The sequence below is a fragment of the Cygnus olor genome, chromosome 19 (genome assembly GCF_009769625.2).
Source record: "Cygnus olor isolate bCygOlo1 chromosome 19, bCygOlo1.pri.v2, whole genome shotgun sequence".
NCBI lineage: Eukaryota > Metazoa > Chordata > Aves > Anseriformes > Anatidae > Cygnus > Cygnus olor.
In genome coordinates, this window is record NC_049187.1 from 10,564,111 (window position 1) to 10,581,180 (window position 17,070).

General features: G+C 41.4%; 2 protein-coding genes across 9 annotated transcripts in view; one reads left to right on the forward strand and one right to left on the reverse strand.

Annotated features, from left to right (window-relative positions):
• DENND1A (DENN domain containing 1A) overlaps positions 1-10,489 on the reverse strand; it is a 194,153-nt gene extending 183,664 nt beyond the window's left edge. For 5 of the 8 annotated variants that reach the window (XM_040531308.1, XM_040531310.1, XM_040531307.1 and 2 more), the window contains exons 1-2: positions 10,329-10,483; positions 3,200-3,270 (exon numbers count right to left, since the gene is read on the reverse strand). In XM_040531308.1, coding sequence (XP_040387242.1) covers positions 3,200-3,270; positions 10,329-10,345 — 88 coding nt within the window. In that variant the 5' untranslated portion in view covers positions 10,346-10,483. Of the gene's footprint in view, positions 1-3,199; positions 3,271-10,328 lie in introns of those variants that run through there. The other 3 variants (XM_040531311.1, XM_040531309.1, XM_040531312.1) reach the window with 3 other exon arrangements.
• A 223-nt stretch (positions 10,490-10,712) lies between these two features.
• The window catches only part of LHX2 (LIM homeobox 2), a 45,512-nt gene continuing 39,154 nt past the window's right edge, over positions 10,713-17,070 (forward strand). Inside the window, exon 1 of the mRNA XM_040531329.1 lies at positions 10,713-11,197. Coding sequence (XP_040387263.1) covers positions 11,099-11,197 — 99 coding nt within the window. The 5' untranslated portion in view covers positions 10,713-11,098. The remainder of the gene's footprint in view (positions 11,198-17,070) is intronic.

The window sequence follows — 17,070 nt, forward strand, 5'->3', positions numbered from 1 at the left end:
GCAAAGGAAAGTACAAATATATCTTTTAGATCCAACTGAACTAGGAATTCCACAACATACCAAAGACTTCATGTGGCAGAAATACACAATTACCAATGCTGAGAACAGATACTCATTATTTCTCAGCAATCCAGGCGAGAAAGGCTGAAGAGCCCACAGCTGAGCTGATCCCACGACCGTTTCCCTCCTCAGTTCCCACACTGCACTGCTGTTTGGCAGAGTTGTGCCTGGACTGGAACAAAATGTTTGATTTTTCAACTTACTTTATTTTGACAAAGTTTTCTCTTCATGTCTTACTTGGAATAGAAAACATCTCCTGAATGATCCTGGAGCTTGCATTTCTAGGAATCAAATCGTAGGACCATAGGACAATTCGTGCTGGAAGTGACCTCCGGAGGCCTTAAGTCCGACCTCCTGCTCAGAGAAGCGTCAGGTGTGAGGCCAGACCAGGTTGCTCAGGCTGTCACCCGGTCAGGTCTTTCAAACCTCCCAGGATGGAGACTGCACAACCTCTCTTGGTGACCTTTTCCAACGCTTGACCATGCTCACAGTGAACACACGTTTCCTGATGTCCAGTTAAAACATCTCGTTTCAATCTGTGTCGTCGCCTCCTGTTCTCCTGCCATGCACTGAGAACCAGTCACCTTGATGAACTCCTTACAGGTACAGAAGGCTGCTGTACAGGTCCCCTGAAGCCTCCTCTTCTCCAGGCTGAACAAGCCCAGCACCCACAACCTCCCCTCACAGCACAAGTGCTCCAGCTCCCTTGCCAACTTGGTGGCCCTCCAAGAACTCCTTCTAGTTTATCGAGATCTTTCCTGGAGCCCAGAATAGATTTTTTTCTTCTGCAGTCAACTGTCTTGGTAACTAAGAGGCAGCCTTCTACAGATGATGTAAAATGCTGCTCTCATCCATTTGGCAAGTTACTAAACATTTAATGTACGATTGTTAACAATTATACAAGCAATAAAGCTACTTGAATGTACAATTGTCTGTCAGTAGTTAATAACAGGAGTCAGTATTTCCCATTTCAGCAAGAAGCAAATGAGCCATGAAATATATTAAAGCTTTTAATTGCAGTTGATACTTAACAGTTACATGGAAAATATCCCTTGCTATACAAACTTTTGGATTATTAACAAAACAGAGGCATGTTTTACCATCCCACAAGCCAGACAATCCCCCACACTAGGATTTTTATAGCTTTGGAACAATTCATTCTCCTCAAGACGGTATTAGAAAATTGATGCAAGAATTAAGTGCATTATAAGTGGTCGATAGCACTACCAGACTAGACATAAACTTCAGAGGTAGTTGTCTCAGTTAATTTCAGAATCCATTCTATGGGAAGAATGTTTTTTTTAAATGTCTGATAATTTGCTCCTTACATGTTTTTTATGTGTTTTGCTTTTCTTAATAGTAATTGCTCCTTGCCGTTTAATATACATCCTTCTGATTCCAGAGAACACACTGATATATATCCTAAGTCTTCCAGCAAAGACTAGATAGCCAAGGAAGGAGAAAGAGATGACTACATGGAGGTCTCTAGGACTATATTTCCAGAATGGCGCTTTGCCTGGAAATACAGTTCAGCTATTAAATACAGCTGATACTGCTTAGAGGCAAACAACCAACCAGCTTTGTTTAGAACACAAGGACAGAATATTTGGAGATACACTCATCTAAAACTTCTGAGAATAAAGTACACCTCTTAAATACAAAGTATTAGGTGGGAAAATTTTTTTAAAGATTATTCAGACAGAATTAATAAATTCAGAATATACAAACTAATTTTTTTTTTTACATTTTTTACACACTAAGAACAACCATTTCTGAATATTTTGCACCTACAAGTGCATACAACAAACTTAAAAACACAACTAAAGTGAAACTCCCACAGAATCAGTTGGTTTATAGAACAAGATGTATACTAAATTCTCCAATTAAAAACCTGTAAAGTAGTTTCAGTGCTTTTTAACCCACCTTCCCACAGCAGGGAATTAATCCCTCCAGGGGGATGCAAACAAACTTCAAAGAGAAGATTATACCCAGACACTAGTACTGTACAATGTAATGTTTACGGTCAAATTTGTTCAGATTTTCTGGCACTAGAATCCAGGTCAGATGTGCAGAAACAAAGACCAGTTATTAAAAGGGCTCCTGCAGTTACATCAAATAGTTGTGATGGTGTACAGCAGGACAAGCCAAAACTGTATTCCAGTTACAACTCCTATGGAGGCTTTGGCACTAAAGGAAAGAGTTGCAGTTATTTGGCTCTCACTGATTGTAACAAACAAATACAGATATAGAAGGAGATAAGTGGCTCCCCAGTCAATAAAGTTATGGCTCATTATACCATATATACAATAAACATATGATTGTTTCGTCAAAGATCAATGGTATATTACCTCAATATGTGTTGACTAATTCTAATTATTTCATTTTGACATCCCTCCTTTCCATAACTTTCTAGAGACTGACCTCACAAAACAGTATCTTGAAATAAATTCTGGGATTAGGAATTTCAACTTTTGCTTTTGCTGTTTATTTTTTTTTTAATAACTTCATCGGTTATAGAAACAAGGATAATCAAACATCCACAAATACACTTACATGTTGGTTTCAGCTGTTACAGGACATCTCTAGCATAAACATAGGAATATTTCTCAGAAATAATATTATGGAAAAAATACTTGTATAGCTATAACTCGATAACAATATTTGGTGAAAATAATCAGTTAGCCAAATCATAAGCTACTTCCATGCCTTATTTCTAGATAAAATCATTTGATCAAAGGAAGAATTTTGGGAAGACAATGGTTTTGTAGACATGTAAGAAATAGTAAGTAAAAATAAATTCCATACAAAAAATGTTTGGATTATTTTTTAATTTAAACCTAATCATTCCTCATACGAGCAGAAATAAAAATCTGAAAATGCATTTACTTTTTCAACTTAATGAAGTAAGAGTTATTTCTATTCCAAAAGACAAAGGACAAAACAGTCAAAGAACCCAAGAAACTGTCCACAAATAGGGACAGAGGCAGGATTTTCTTATTATTAGTCCCAACTGTAAAAGATTCCAGCTTTCTTTAAAAGGTGGAAGAGCATAATAATGAATATACCTCATTACCTTGCACTACCTGGTTAAAAATAGTTTTAGCCAAGAAATAGGTAGAATTTCAGCACAAAACAGTACCTTTCCCAATGCAACTGATGCCCGAATAAGTTACTTCTGCATACACTTCAAAGGTAGTTTCCGGATTTTGTCTGAAAGGGGGAAAAAAAAGTATTTAGCACAGATTTTTTTTCCAAGCATGCTTTCAATTACTCAGACAAAAAGGGTTCTAAGAATGCATACGTTACGGTGACAACTTCATAAAATAGATTCCTTGTTTTATGGCCTGAGAACCTCAGATCTTTCTGCCTTACAGGAATGTAACAGGTAGGCACTGAGGCTCAGATCAGTCAGTATGAACAGTGTCCAAATGAATTCCACCGAGAAAATAAAATTAAATAAGAAACAATAGAAATCAAGCACACAGATCCTTTATGTCATTTCAATCACTGTGACCTGTCTGCATTTCTACATACTAAAATGTCACAGGCCCCTCATTCAGAAACTTTGCCAGAAAAAGAGAACTATGCTTTTTGTTCCTCTGGGTAACATTCTGAAAAGAGATGCTTATTTCAGTTCAACGTGATTACGTATACAACTTGCAAAAGCAAGTTCTTTTTTATTTCACCTTTACTTTCAAATGAGAAAGTAGATCGCTGTATATGCTAAATACCATCTTGGATATTTTTTCAGAAAAAATAAAATAAAACCTAAATACCCTTTTCTCTTCACCAAATTGAAAGCAGAGTCAAATTCCCCAACATGAAACAAACAAAACAGATTCACATTTTCATTACTGTGACCCTCAAGTTCACCTTCATGACACCTATTTACTCAGAAAAAAAATGGAAAAAAAAGCAGCAGCAGTCAAGAGGATGCAAAGCCACTTTATGCATACATTGCTGGAAAAATTAAGAGGCTGTATTTTGGATGAAGACAGTTCCCCTCTTTAATACCTGTTAATAACAGTTGCATCTCTTTGTCAGAAGGGCCCTGCTGGAGAATATTTCAAATGCACAAGGTTTAGCCTCAAGACACTGCAGTCTTACATGTGGAAAGTTGCCAGATGCAGATGAAAAAAGGAAATAGGTGATATGATTAAAGGAGATACCAAATTCAGCTACAAAAGGCAAATGAAGCTTACAGAGACTATTCTCATCCAGAGTTATTAGTATACCAGTACTAAAAGTAGAAAGTTAACGTTATATGACTGAAAAAAAAACACTTAGCCTACATTTTCAGCTCTTACTAACATAAATCTAAAGCCAACTCCATAAATGAAGCTCTGGAAATATACTTCATAAGGAGCATATAAATGCCACAAGTGATTGTATAAGAAAGCATATTTTGAGTTCAGTTTCTGCCTAACAATTTTAGCAACTCCTGAATTTTTGATGAGATTAAAGAGAACCACACATTAGACTTTGTAATTTTTTGGTTACTGAAATAGGGATTTTGTAAGTCGAAACATGTGACACTTTATTTTTAGATTTTCCAGTTAAAACTAAGTATCAAAACTGTTCTAAATTTATAGCTGTTTGTATAGTGATAATATTGTCTCTTATGTCTTAACGTAAACCATCTAAAATTAGAAATCTGTTGAGGTATAAGTAACTTGTGAATTTTGTTAGTTCCCTTACAGCTACAAATGAAAACAATGGCAAGAAAAAAAAAATCATATTTATGCTAGAATTCCCATCTGAATAATAAAAAACAACAACAAAAACTCATCTTCCTCAGCATCTCAAACCAAAAATATAAACACGTCAAGGAGTTAAGCCTGCACATCAGAGAATTTATATTATTTTTATCCTACTTTAACACCAAAAGTGATTAAAAAAAACATTTCTACTCATGCCACAGACCCACTCAGTGCAAGTCAAATGGCTCTAAGCCAAATCCCACACCTATTTAAATTAACAGAAAAGCTACCATTGGTTTCAGTAGCATTGGATCACACTCTACAATTTTACAGAGCACCTCTCAGGAGCAACAATATTGTCCACAATTCAATTAATTTTAATTTAATTTGCCACCAGTTCCCAACTGATTTGCATTTAGTAGCCATTTTTCCGAGAAGCACGTTGGTAAGTTATGAGAACCTAAGATCAGCAAATCAACTATTACTTTGCAGTGTGAAATAAACTTGCCTGATTTTCTTTGTGCTGCACATGATCTGCTTCAAAAATTCACATTCTTAGCTATCTTGCTACAGTCCTGGCACAGGATGAGTATGATATGATAACCACTTGACACAGAAAAATGATTTTTCCTGTAAAATATATTGCTGTGCAGTCTTATCTTACCCTCCTTGTTTATATCTCTATTTTTAGCACCCTGTTTCCTTAATTAAAAGTTTATACATTTTCTAATATTTTTACAGCTAATGGATAAAATAACAAACACCTTTTTAGTATTATGTTAGCGTCTATGTTTAAATTCTGCAGTGAAAACACTGCTTAACACAGCTGGCAAGAGCACATGCTATATACCAAAACTTTCAGACACAAAGACATTAAATTTTCTATTTTAATATTCCATGACAAACGTCCACTTATTTCTACAAACAGTGAAATTAAAGTAGCTTTGCCAGGTCAGAAACTCCGTATTAAAGACTGCATTCAAGAAGCTAACACCTCGGTATGAGAATGAAGTCAGCACGAGAATGAAGCCATTGTTGAATTCTGAGTATTTTACAACTTTTCCATGGAATTAAGGAAACAAGTCACTATGAGACTTCATACAGTTTGCAACCATAGCATAAACACGCATCATAATATGTATATTTTGCAGTCCCTTTTTATGATTATTAACCTGCCCCACAGACATGTAATGCTGCGTGTGCCTTGTACCAAAACCTCGGCTCACTGGACCTGTCCCCGGCGTTGGGAACCCAAACACCCTCGTGCAAAGTTCTCCCCCAGCAGCCCCCAGGTAACACTCAGACACACGGTGAATTACCAAGTGAACATACATATGATAAAAAAAGCAATACACAGGACACATAGGTAAAAAGTAACTCATTTATTTGATAACTCGATAATCTGAAAAGGAAATGCAATAATTTTTGTAAGTAGAAGTTCAGGACGACTTTTTACAAGAAAAGAATGCTTCTGTGGTAGGTGTTATTTGTAGGTATTACTGCAAATCTCTTTGATGTAGAAATTGCTTTAATATCAAAACAATCCGTAAGAAATTTTATATTGAAATAATATTTTTAAATAAGTCTTACACAAGATTTACGAAGAGTAAAATTAAAGTTCTTCTCCGAAGCTGTCTGTATGGAAGTACGCACCTCACACACCTAAAGCCACAATCTGGATTCTGTCAGCAGTATTTTCCCTACACATAGGACAATGCAGTAGCACTTATGACAGAAAAATCATTCTACTTAAAAAAAATAATGTGTAAGAGAGGAGCCTGACAGTGCTTGACTGTTAGGTCTCTTGTTACAAGACTTAGTTACTCATCTCTTACAGAAAAAAGGTAATACAAGTCCATGATTTCTGATATCGCACCTCCAGCCCTTATTAACTTCCACGTCTTTAACTTTTTCTGCTTGGTATTGCCTAAGTAGGTAATACCACATCTCAGTACATAGCAAGCTCTACGGCAAACAGACCAGCACCAGGGTTCTCTTCTTTCTTCACTGAAGCCCAAACACTGCTGGGATGGACCAGGGTAACTTTTTTACTCTGCAATTCCATGCAAGAGACTGATCCCGACACATTGTTCAAAAATAGGTACATTTTCTTTTTTTATGTCCTGAGCACTGAAGGCTACCACGAAGCGAGGGCAGCCAGGCTAACTAGACTCCAGTTTCCAAGATCCTGCCCGGCACAGGGTGCCTCACACGCGCCGCAGGGCACGCGCCAAGGCGAGGCGCAATGCCCCAGCGGAACCCCGTGGGACCTTGTTCTGCGCCTGCAGCTACCCGCAAGCCACAAGCTTACAGGACTGCTGGCAACTTCGTGATTTCTTCCACTTCCTTCTGATGCAGCTACTGATAATTTCCTCTACGCAATCTTTCACTCTAATGACTCATTACTATACATCCATCAAAAACATAGCTGACATATGTCTGGGTTTCGTGCAAAGCGTATCGCAGCGTGTGCAAGTGATCATGTGCCGAAGAGATTAATATCCCTCCTAATTATCAATCCATAGCAAGAAGCAAGAAACTTGACTACTGGATTTTTGCTAGGGTTCCAAAACTCACCGGCACTGTGAGTAAAGGGCGCATGCCTCGGTATACCCCATCATAAAATAATTTTCTCATTCACGCTCCCATTCACTGCCCCAATAAGGAAGCTGCTTATCACCTCCAAAAGTACTTTAGATGATATTATTTTACAGAAATTTTACAGAAATTCAAATGTACAGTATTTTACAGAAATTCAAAATGCTGGTCTGCTCTGGGTCAGAATGTGATTTCCAGATTTTAGTTTATTTCTTCACTACTGGATCCCAGCAGGATAATTGAAATAAAGCCTATTAATTACGGAAATCCAATTAAGAAGGATAGAACATGAAAGTCCTGACAGGAATAGCAAAACTTCAAATTTGAAAATAAATCCAAGTGGAAGCCCTGTTTTGTTTTCATGTTTGTAACAAGTAGTTTGCTCCTTACAAGAGCAAACTCCTTCCTCCCCACAAGAGAGGAAGTACAGCATTAACTTCAGACTCATTAACATCACGCCTTGGGAAGCCCACCTGTTGACAGCAAGGAAGATTACTTCGCAGATCTACTTCACCAGTATCTGTAGACTCTCTTATTCACTACGTTAGGATTCTTTGCGAAAGCATTCTGCTGCACACAGTCTACATATTAGGTGACAGGTGAACACCACCCTCAAGTCAGCAAATGCCTCCAGAGTCTGTGCTGCTTCTAAGAATCTTACATGACAGAATGAAACTTGAGAAAAACCACCCTTTGGAAAAAGGAAGAGGTCAAAAGAAAAGCCTCAAATTACCTTAAAATAGAGCGTATTCTAGGCAGACTCCTTTTTAAGTTCTGTATTTCTGAATTATGGCATAACTTTTATGGTATGTTAATTAATTTAATTAATTAGATTAACTGTTAAGTCTTAAATCCCACTTGAATCAGTTTAGGTGAAACCTTATATTTATCTGTAATTTTGGAAAAAAAGTTACAAGCATTATGCCACATGACAAATATTTAACACTTTTCATTCTAATTCCTTCATTTTAAACCTGGATATGACAATGCACATGTAAAATGTGCTGTAATATTAGCAGCAACAAAATCCACTGTTCCCTTTTAATAGTTATTTCCCTTGGCAACACAGAAGGTGAAAGATCCTGCCCAAAGATGTTCAACAAAAATCTCAGTGTGATTAGACATCTTGCTCAAAAGAGCAGACCTGACACATCTCTGAGATAGCCTCTCTCATTCTTTGCGTACTTCAAGATTGTTGTGAATGGTGCTCATGTAGAATAAGGACAAAAGCACGGTGCTGTTATAGTTTTACATCAGAGGAGGGAAAATGAAATTTATTAATCGTCCCTCTAGTGCAAAATTATTGATCACTCAGCAGACAAAATGTTTTCTCAAAGTCCAGGAGGAATGAAGCATAATGCTTATACGGGGTCATCACCTCTGTTTTCCTGGTGACAGAGAAAGACACAGAATTTGCCAGTAATCTGAATGAGACACTCACACTGAAACAGACTTTGTACAGATAAAGTCCGTATGTCCGTTGGTGCTTGTAAATACTTCTAACTGCCACATCTCCCGCCTCAGTGAGGGCTCCGGTTGAAGCTCCTCATCCGAGTGACTGCATCCACAATCAGCAAAGCAGATGCAAGTAAGTGAGCATCACCCATTTTAAGCGGTTTAAGACAAGGTCGTCATAAAAAGTGATTTCAGACCGCAATTTTTGAAGGGACCCATGCAAGGATGACAGCTGCAAGTTAGATCCAACACTGCAAGTTACTGACACAGCCTTCGCTCTGATGTTAAAACGGCAACGGTTTTAGATTGAACCTGTACTTTGAATGTAAGCCAAAAGTTTAACTTATTTTTCTTACTTTGATTTTTTGTAGCAACAGTGGAGAACCCATACTCCAAAAAAGGGCAAAAAGCACCCCCTCCCAAAGAAGAAAGGTTGCTTTCTGGAAGCAACTGGTCACCTCAGCACTATGACTGCGAGCACTCGCTACCCATTTACGTTTACCGAGAACACCAGTACATGTATGTATGTGTACCCAGCCCAGAGGCTTGGGAATACAAAGACGTGTCATCACACCAAGGACGATGCAAACTACTGCTACTACTCCAGTCTTATACTCAAATTAAACAACAGAGGTGAAAAGTTGAAGCCCTGTGTAATCTTGACAAGCAACGTGTTAAAGAAAGAAAAGCTGTTGCTCAACGGCACCTACTGACATTGCTCAATGAGATACAAGCTAACTGGACGTCCCCACCACAGCACAGCTCCCATGCACAGAGATGTCGGCGCTCACTGCGCGGCGATAGCTTTACTGCACCCCTACCCACCCCAGAGGAAGAGAATTACCCTGGAACAGCGTTATGAACCGAGATCTCTAACAGGACAATACAAGACACATCAAGAGAGCCTACCAATAAACCAACCCCCTGACTTATGAAAATGATAAAAACCACTGCGGGCACGGAGCTGCAGGCCTGACTGATTACAGCGCTCCTCGTCTTCCCCCCGAGCCCCGTACCGATGCCCTTTCAGGTGCCCCGGGCAGCCCACCCACCCTCCCTCCCTCCCCTCAGCCCACTCCAGCCGAGGCACCGAGGCCGTAACTCCCCCGAGCCCCCGGCACCCCAAACAGCCGGGGCAGTGCCGGCAGCCCCAACCCTCCTCAGGGCCTGCAAGACCCAGCGGGGACCAAACCCACGGCCCGGCCCTCACGGCCCGGCCCCGCGGGGGGCCACAGGGCGTTGGGGCACACGGAGCTGCCGGGGCCGGGAGGCGCCCCCGGGCCTTGCCGTGCCCCCCTCGGGCAGCGGCGCCCCCGCGGCGGGGCCGGGCCGGGCCGTGGCCGTGCAGCGCGGGGCCCCCCCCGCCCGCCCGCCCCCGGGGCCCGTCCCGGGGCCGCACTCCCGGGGCTCGGCCGGGGCCCGCCCGCGGCCTCCGCTCGGAGCCGGGCGGGGAAGTCCCGGTGCCGTCCGCGGCCCCTTCCCCCGCGGAGCTCCGCCGCTGCCCGGGGCGCTCACCGGATCCGGGATCCCATGGTCCGCGGGGGGCCGCATAGGCCCGGGCCCGAGCCGGAGCGAGGCGGGGCGGGGGCGGGGGCGGGGGCCGGCGCTGGGCGGGCCGCGCTCTGTGCGCCGCATCGGGCCCTGCTCCGGCCCGGCCCGCGTCGCCGTCGCCCGGGGCGCGTCACGGAACGGGGGCTGCCGGGAGCTGTAGTGCGGCGGGGCCGCGGGGCCTCGGGGGTGGGGCACATGGGAGCCCCCCCCCCCCGCGTCCCTCCCCTCCTTGGGCCGCCTCAGGCCAAAAGTGGCGGGAAGGGTACGGGGGGGGGGGGCAGCACCTCCCTGCCCCGCGCCTCCTGTCAGCGGGCGCCGGCTCCTCAGGCACCCCCCGGGCAGGTCCAGAGCCCGCAGCGATCCCCTGAGGGGCGACCCTCGAGCAGACGGGACCTGGGGAGCCCTGTGAAGGTCCCAGCGGGCCGGTGTGTGGCAAGCAGATCGCGGGCCCCCGGGCAGAACGAAGGAGCAGCCTGAGGAAACAAGGGCGAGCCCTCAGACACAAGGGTGGGAGCCGTGCCCGTGCAGGGCTGTGGTAGAAGCGTTGTGCAGCTGGGCACGGGGATCAGATGCTGGAAGGGCAATGAGGGATGCCTAGAAAGAGCAACAAGCCCAAGTGAAAGAGCACCAAGCCCCACTAAAAGAACAACAAGCCCCAGTAAAAGAACAGCAAGCCCAAGTAGGGCCCTAAAGGGGACCGGAGGCTTCCCAGAAAGAAGTGGAGGAGAGATGAGATGCAGTCTGCTGAAAACAGAGCTAATGTTGACTCAGAAATTAAGATGAGACAGATGTTGGAACATGCCTTATTGGAGCTGGCAAACAGGATCAAACAGGTACCCCAACATTTTGTTCAACATGTTTTACGAGAAGTTTTGAGGAAGCTTTGGGCAATTTCTAGCATAGTTTGACAATATAAGACTAAGAGGTGGAGATGATTTGCAGTGGGGAAGGGGGAAAAATTAATGGAAGACTTTCTTTAAAAAGACTTCCAAACTGCAGCTCAGTGCTGAAGCCAATTGCTTCTGGTCAGCCAGAAAGGCAGGGGAGAGAGGCCATATAATATACAACATACCCCGTTTGCTCCCCACAGAGCTGGGTAGGGAGAAACCATACCGTCCTCATTCAAGTAATAAATACAAAACACGGTAGACACTTATGGAGAAAGTCATGGAAGACTTGCTCAGTTACAATTCAAAACATCAGGGGAGGTGAGAAGAAAGGAGTGCTCCTCATTCCCACTTGGGTGTGTACCTGGGACCAGGTGCCTGCACCCCGCGCTTCCCCCGTGCCCTCTGTCGCAGAGCCTCGGGGTTTGTGCTGCCTGGCGGCCTGGTCCCGCGTTACCCTTTGGCTTTGCTGGGTTCCTGGCTCCACTTGGTACCCTGGTTTAGTCCTCTGGGGTCTGTTGCTGTCAGCCTCACGTCTGTGGGACCATGCCGGGTCGCTGAGGCCCAGCCTGTGCCACGATTGCCCGCAGCTCCTGACTTGTCCTCCTTTACACCTTACATAAAGGTGAGCCATCCACAGCAGTGTGCCCTGGCTCCTACAGACATGCCCATATCAATATAGGGTAGCTTTTCAGCCAAAATTAGTGTGTGCAAACCAAGGATATTCTTCCCCTTTAACTAAACCGTTACAGTAAACTTTACCAGTACAGTAAAAGTTTTACCCGCATTTGACAGGTATATGTATGTTTATAGGAATACTGTTAAAATTAACTATGAAAGAAAAAAAGAAACGCAATCAATAATAAAAAATAAGGAAGCTGACAAATGTAATGCTGGTGCAGTACAAAATAACAATAAGGAAAGACAAATATAAGAGCAGTTAACACAGTTTCTTAACTTTCATCACTCTCTTTGGAAAATGGACTGACTTAAGAGGTAGATCTAGGTACTCTTTAGTTTTGCTCTGTTTTGTTTACTGCTTACTAGGTAGCCCAAACTACATTTTCTCTAGTTTTGTTGATGGCACTGATGTCTGCAGCTTGCCCAATGGTTTGATGGTAATTGTGTAACGGTTACAAGCCAGTAGAAACAGTGAAGCCCCTGTGGAAAGAGGGGGTTTAACCGTGTAAGGGTTACAGCAAGAGCCGGCTGGCCTGTCCATGGAGCAATGTTTTTGAATGTCTCAGAATAAACGAGCTGATTAACTGTGAATCACCCTCCCAGAAGAGATGAAGTATTAATAGCAAACAAAAGGGAAACAGAAGGGAAACTTCAGGCAGAAGAAAATAATCCAGGAATTAAAAGACTGGTAAAAGCCTTAGGATACTTTCCAGATTGACCAGAAAGGCTTAGTTCAATACCACAGAAACAGAGATCTTATACTGTACACTCTAGGCTGAACTTATATTTTAATACCTTAGTCACCCACAGCACTGAAAATACTAACTGAGGAGAAGCAGTAGCAATGTTTTCATGTTGACAACCCTTATGAAGTGTGCTGTAATTATACTTGGGAAATTCTCTGCTACATTTCAGGCAGTGGGAGTGGCAAGAAACAAAATGATGGCTTCATAGATCAGTAGCTTCATCTGAAAGGTTATGTCTTGAAACAGAATACACTGGCACTGGAATAAGATTGATTATAATGCACATGTATGGTTTTCCACATTTCTCAGTGGGGTAAGATTAGAAAAATCCCTATCAGTGTTTATAACCCAATAGGAAGCTTATTAAAGATATTCTATTTAGATGTGAAGGACAAGTTATTTAATTAACCTCAAGCTTGTAATGCTTGTCGTTGTCTAATACATCTCATCAGTTATGGATCAAGTCATTGGCCCATTGCATGTGCAAACAGCCTCCAGAAGTGTTCATGTATGTTGCTTTAGAAAAAGTAATCCGTTCCTAATGCTCCCAAACTGTGATTCATAAGGCATTGTTAGGATTGCTGGTTAGCCTTCAGAGACATTAGTTTATGCCCCGATACAAGAAAGGTATTGGTTCAGCATATGTCCTTCCTCATATGGATGGAAATCAGTTACATGTACTTGTTTTCCATTGTGGGTTAAGAAAGTAATCTGTAAGTGCGAAGTGTAATTTATCTTTGGGAAATACAAAAGAAAATATTTAAAAATTACAAAAAAAAAAAAAAGGAAAAGAAAGTCATAAGAACACAGCTGATAAGTTAAATAAAAGGTCTGTCTAGCTCAGAATTCTGTCTCTAAAACTGGACACTGACAGATGTTTAAGGATGAGTGTAGGAACAGGGAATTTTGTAGAATCTTCTTCCAGCCTCCAATAAATTAATCCATTTTCTTAGCCAGAGGTGCTATTTTTATATAATTGCTTTGGTGATTTTTTTCTTCCATTAATTTGTTGCTTTTAAACCTATGTATAATTTAAAATTTGCTACCTTTTATGGCATGGAGTTTCCATAGCTTAATGGCATGCTAGGTGAAAAAACCACCTCCGTTTGTTTGTGTTGAACCTGCCACATCAATTTCATTTGATCGCCACTAAATCTTACATTAGAAGTGTCGGGGAAGGACTGTTTCTTATTTACCTTCTTCATCTTATGATTTTATTGTCAAAATAAGAAATGCAGAGGTATCTCAAGTTTTTGCATAAAACAAAAAAGGTTCTTTCCTCCCATGTCTGCATAGCAGTGTGGCAACATTATGCCTACTTTCTATACAGTACATAAAAAGGTAAGTAAGCAGTAAAATACCTTTCCTTTTAAGTGTTTGAAGTACCATACACTGAATGACCTTTTCATTCTCCATTCACAAAGAAATACGAAATAACTATTCTTATTTCTGAAACCTGTGATTATACCAATAGCTATAACTCAGGCCCATGAAATCCTTTAATATAAAGAGCCATGCTGGAGACTCATTCCCCTAAAGAAAAGAGCCCAGGATGATTGACCTGAAATGACCTCTTCATTTTTTAGTGAAAGGAGATCTAAATATGGCAAACATTTCCTTGTGCTACTGTCTCTTAACAGACTACATTTTCTCCCATAAGAATCTCTTATGAGAAAAAAAAAAAAGGTTATTTAATTTTGTGGGGAAACTAGCGAAATGTCTTCCAGAGCTGTCTGTTCTCTGACTTGAACCATGCAGTGATTTTCCTGTCAGAAAATCTATTTTATTCTCTTTATAAATTTCCATTGCTTGCGTCACTTACAATATTCATCATATTTTCTCTTTCAGGGTCTTTAAGCAGGCTTTTATACTGTTGACCTAAAGAATTAAAGAATCACGTCTGCCACCATTAAAAAGTGTTAAAATTATTAAAATTAGTTATTATTTTAAAAGAAACATACATATCCTAAACGTTTTTGCTCTTTTAATTTACCTCTTTTTCTCTTGTTTGAGAGAAAACTAATCCAAGCATTCAAACTGATGTCAGAGGACGATTATTAAAAAATGTTCCTTTTCTCTTTAGATTTCATTTTGGAGTGCTGAAAAAGCCTGTACTCCCTCTCACATCACTCAATACCTATAGCTAGTGATAAAGCTCAGGTCAAAGAATTATTGATCTAGTTGGCCTGGATCTCTCTTTTGAAAGCAGAATATAGATAAAAAACGTGGTTCAACCTGAAGCCAAGCTGCGGAGCTGCAGAAACCGTGAAGCACTGAGCTTTCTGAAGAACTTTTGCTTTGTGGGAGATCGTATGGTGCTTCAGTTCGTAGCTCTGGAATTCTCGGGGATTCTTAGCATTGCAGAAGTGACGATGGATCTGTGAATGATCAGAACAAGGCATCTCATGTTGGTGACTGCACACCGGTATCTGTGCACTGATCTCTAGGTTTGTCAGTCTCAGTTCCTGAAATCTGTGTATTAAGTCAGATGTCCAAAGCATACGGATGCTTCTCCATAAAGGCTCTTGTCAGTACATCATTCCGTTACCGACAATATCCAGCTCCGATTGAATTAAAAGTTCACTTCAGGCTCCACAATTTGTCAATCAGAGTTCACCTGTGGAGTGGTAGCTAACTTCTGGATTTTAGCAGCTATGATATTCACCGTCTGAATGCTGAAATGGTTGTGGATCTTACACTGTCAGAACCCCATGAAAAAGCCTCCTATCTTTTGTTTGCTTTTCTATGATTACGTTCTTATCCTAAAAAGCCTGAACCCTTATTGTTAGGTGTGTTTCTAAAAGCTTAGAGACTTAAATCTTATGTGACGGGTCTGTCAAAGTATTTGAGTGAGAGAAAAGCAGGCAGGTCAGCAGTAAGAGGCTGGTGCTTAGAAAGGTGTTACGGTAAGAGTCACTGCCTTGGTTGGTTGTTCCCCACGTGGTGCGCTGGACGCTGTGTTATGCTGTCTCCTGTCAGCATCTGTCCCATGTTCACTTCTGTTCTTGTTCAGTCTTCGTGCCTGTATCATGCAACATGGCTCTTTTGTCATTTGAGGAATTCAGTTGTAAATTTCTTAAGCTTTTACCTTTACATTTACCTCAGTGCACTCGGCAGCCCAGCACAGCAGATTTTGTCTTAAAGGCTGGTGTTTTTGTATCGATTTCAGCATGGCAAATTCATATTTTCTTCGCAGAGAGACAATTACCTGCCAAAGTGAAATTAAATTAGAACTGTATGTGGCAATGCTCTCTTGTGACTGCATTTCTAAATAGAAGGCATTTTCTGTATGATACTTTAGCTGACATTTTCAAAGTTTGCACTCAACTTTTTGAGCTTTCGATTGGTTGTCAAGTTCTTTTCTTGCAGACAATCATTATGCTACATCTGAAATGTTTCTAACACTCCATTTTAGCAGAACTGCATTCTTATTTTTAGAGATGCACATTTTTGCTTATATAGTCTACATATCTCCAATTATCAATTACACAGCTGAAAAAAGCACAAACAGGTTTTTATGAGGGAGAGACTACCATCAATACCCAAAAACATAAATATAAATCTTGGTAACAACTAATTACTGCTTCTATATGTCCTTGGAAACAGTCTGCAACTAGTTTTAAAGGACCAGTAGTTTGGTACCGTGCTTTTTCTGTAATTCATATGGGATTTTCAGGTGTCAAAAATGCTGCTCTTCTGCCAAGCTCCAGAGGCGTGCGGCAGGGCCCTGCCACATGGGCACGAAGGCAGAGGTTGCACCTCCTGCTGGGCTGAGCAGCAGAAACAGCCTCGTCTTCTGCAAGGCACCAAAGGCTGCCCTTTCCTACAGGACCATTGAGATGCTGCGGCGTTGATCCTCACCATTTCAATGTGTTCCATCAAGAGGAAATGAGCTTCGTGGTGTTTGTCATCTTCTTCCTGCAGTCTACCGCAGTTGGCAGAAGTTCTTTTTTTTTTTTTTTACCTGAAAATCTCATACATATTTCAATCTCCAAGTTTTCACCCAAGTAGCTTTACAATAGCAGTGGGTTACCTACTTCTTGCTTTACTCTGTGGGTTATATGTCCCTCCTTGCATCTAGCAAAAAAACTCTTGCTCTGGCTTCTCAGAATGGCTCTGCCTTCATAGTCAAAACACACTGCCTAGCTGGTTCTTGCTCTGAAGCTGTTGAAGACACTATTTCATCTGCCAATAATAAAGAAGCAACTGACCTAAGTTACTCTTCTCTATTCACCTTGCTGTGATGGCAGAGTGCCGACTATACCATTATTGCTCTATAAAGCAAAGTCAGATTTATGAGGCAAAATCTATGATGGTGTGATTCCAGCTAGACAAAAAAAAAAAAAAAAAAAAAAAAGCCCAGTATGAAAATAGTTATTCATATCTGTGATA